Source organism: Cynoglossus semilaevis, chromosome W, assembly GCF_000523025.1.
Source record: "Cynoglossus semilaevis isolate Cse_v1.0 chromosome W, Cse_v1.0, whole genome shotgun sequence".
Taxonomy (NCBI): Eukaryota; Metazoa; Chordata; class Actinopteri; order Pleuronectiformes; family Cynoglossidae; genus Cynoglossus; species Cynoglossus semilaevis.
Genome location: NC_024327.1, coordinates 5582383 through 5584809, shown reverse-complemented (window position 1 = coordinate 5584809; position 2427 = coordinate 5582383). Strand labels below are relative to the sequence as shown.

The following is a 2427-nucleotide window of genomic DNA, read 5'->3' as shown; positions in this document are numbered from 1 at the left end:
AAGCGCAGAGTCCGACCTGACTCTAAATGTCCCATGTGCAGTGGAATGAGAAGGCGAGATAAGATACTGCAGGGAGAACATGGATGGGATTTATATGGATATAAATCTGGGAAATATGACAGTCAGTTGTCAGCTCGCAGATCCTCGGGTGGAAAGCAGAACCTCAGGTCAATAGCGCCCATCTGCTAAATTCCAAAAAAAAAAAAAACTCTTGACGTTTGATAAAATCTGTACATTTATTTTAAAAGTCTCCATGATTAGTCTGTCCAAAGAGGACAGTTTTCCATTTATTCTTTTAAATCTTTTATTGTATATCTAATAAATCTTTATCTGCTCTTTAATTTAGATGCTCTGAGTCCCACCGTTTCTGTGTACGCATGTGTTTGTGTGTACGTGTGGCCTTTTCATGGCAGGTTTGTTAGCAGCACTTTTTCTTCCGTTTACTGTTCCGGGTGAGTTTGACCACATCGTTCTGTTGCTGCTCCTGCTGCTTGGCTAACACCTCCTTTTTGGCTCGTAGCACCAGCTCTGTGATGTAGTTAAACATCTGCGGAAAGATGAAGCACAAACACCAGAGAAGTGGTGAGTATAAGAGGAGTCAGATCTGAGATCAAACACTAAAGCAGGGAATAATAAATTATTTATCGAAGCTGTGAGAATATGTTACTTCAGGTCTGTAAAGTCTGAGGTAATTCTGTCGTTGTTTCCTAAGAATCAATCAATTATGAAAAAAACCTGATGTTTGTGATCGACATTTTATGTTACACCGCCTAATGGGTTTAATTACACACAGTTGTGACTCTTGTGGAACCAGATCATGTTGCACAGCATTTATCATAATATTTTGCAGATATAAGTTGAAATAAGACCATGTTACAGTGTCAGTGTTGAAAGATTCTTGCTATATTTCGATCTGGGTCACGGCACCAGTTGAAAGATCACTGGTATAATCAATCCGGTTCACGGCCCAGTTGAACGATTTGGCCCTTCTTCGTTCGTGAGCACGACACCAATTAGAGGATTTCTTCTCCCCGTAGTCACAGCATCAAAATTGAAGAAATCAACTCGTAGGTAGTCTCAGGCAAATAATGAAACTGCCGGTAGATGGTCGATTCGTTTAATAATAAAACGCCAAAACAAACAGGTCCAACGAGCAAAATAAAACGACTGGAGAAGTATTCAAGAAAATCTCGTTCAACAGTTGTCAGTACGCAAATTCAAGAACTAAAACTTCTTAAAAATAACTTCCAAGAATGACTTCCAAAGCATCATCAGAGATGTGCACTTTTATACCTGGTTTGGGGGGAGTGGCTTTCAACTTCCCGGGTGTTTGTTTAAATGTTGTAGGCCAATGGAAGAGAGAGGTTAGGCCTCTTGTGGCCAATCATATTATTGTTATTGTATCATGGTTGTGCCTGCAGTCACCACTATGTGGCGCTGCTGCTCCATGATTCAGCAGTGTTGGAGGACATGTTTATGAACCTTTTTTCACTGAGCAAGGTGTTATTACTAAGGAAGTGGACGGAGCCTTGGGATCCGGCCAACAACAGGGGGTTATGTGGATCAAAAGAAGTGGATGGATCCGGGGTTTCCTGTGAGGATGTGGATTGGGAGCCTTTCCATTGTTCCCAGGGAGTAGTGGTGTTTTGGAACAACAGGGAGTTGTCTGGAGAGTTGGTGTGAAGAGAATTTAGGAGAAATTATCTTTGAATGTGTGGGGCTATGTGAGCGTGTGTGCTTGGGAAGGCCTCTGGTGTCTTAGCAGCTCCCTGCTTTCAGACCCAAACCAAATGTGAAAACCACTGAAATCTAACACTGCACCAAATCTAATCTAATCTGCACCAAAGAGAAGACAAGGGAGGTGAAGAGGGAAGTGGCCAAGGCCAAACAAAAGGCATATGAGGAGTTGTATGAGAGTTTGGACACTAAGGAAGGAGAAAGGGAATTATATAGATTGGCAAGACAGAGAAATCAAGTTGGGAAGGATGTGCAGCAGGTGAGGTTGATTAAGGACAGAGATGAAAACATAATCACAAGTGAGGAAAGTGTGCTGAAAAGATGGAAGGAGTACTTTGAGAGGCTGTTGAATGAGGAAAATGAAAGGGAACATAGGAATGAGGAGCCAGAAACTATTATGACAAAGGTAGCTCAGATTAGAAAGGATGAAGTAAGAAAAGCCCTAAAGAGGATGAAGAGTGGAAAATCAGTTGGTCCCGATGACATACCAGTGGAAGTATGGTGTTTAGGGGGGAGTGGCAGTAGATTTTCTGATTAGGGTATTCAACAGAATTTTAGAGACTTAAAAGATGCCTGATGAGTGGAGGAAAGGTGTTTTTGTGCCAATTTATAAGAAGAGTGATGTGCAGAGTTGTAACAACTACAGAGGGATAAAGTTGATGAGCCATACAATGAAGATTTGGGAAAGAG

The 2427-nt window shown here is 41.6% G+C and overlaps 1 protein-coding gene across 1 annotated transcript in view; it reads right to left on the bottom strand.

Annotated features, from left to right (window-relative positions):
• Positions 1-217: 217 nt before the first annotated feature.
• Positions 218-2427, bottom strand: part of LOC103397030 (ras-related protein Rab-35-like) — a 21517-nt gene continuing 19307 nt past the window's right edge. Inside the window, exon 7 of the mRNA XM_025052928.1 lies at positions 218-547. Coding sequence (XP_024908696.1) covers positions 419-547 — 129 coding nt within the window. The 3' untranslated portion in view covers positions 218-418. The remainder of the gene's footprint in view (positions 548-2427) is intronic.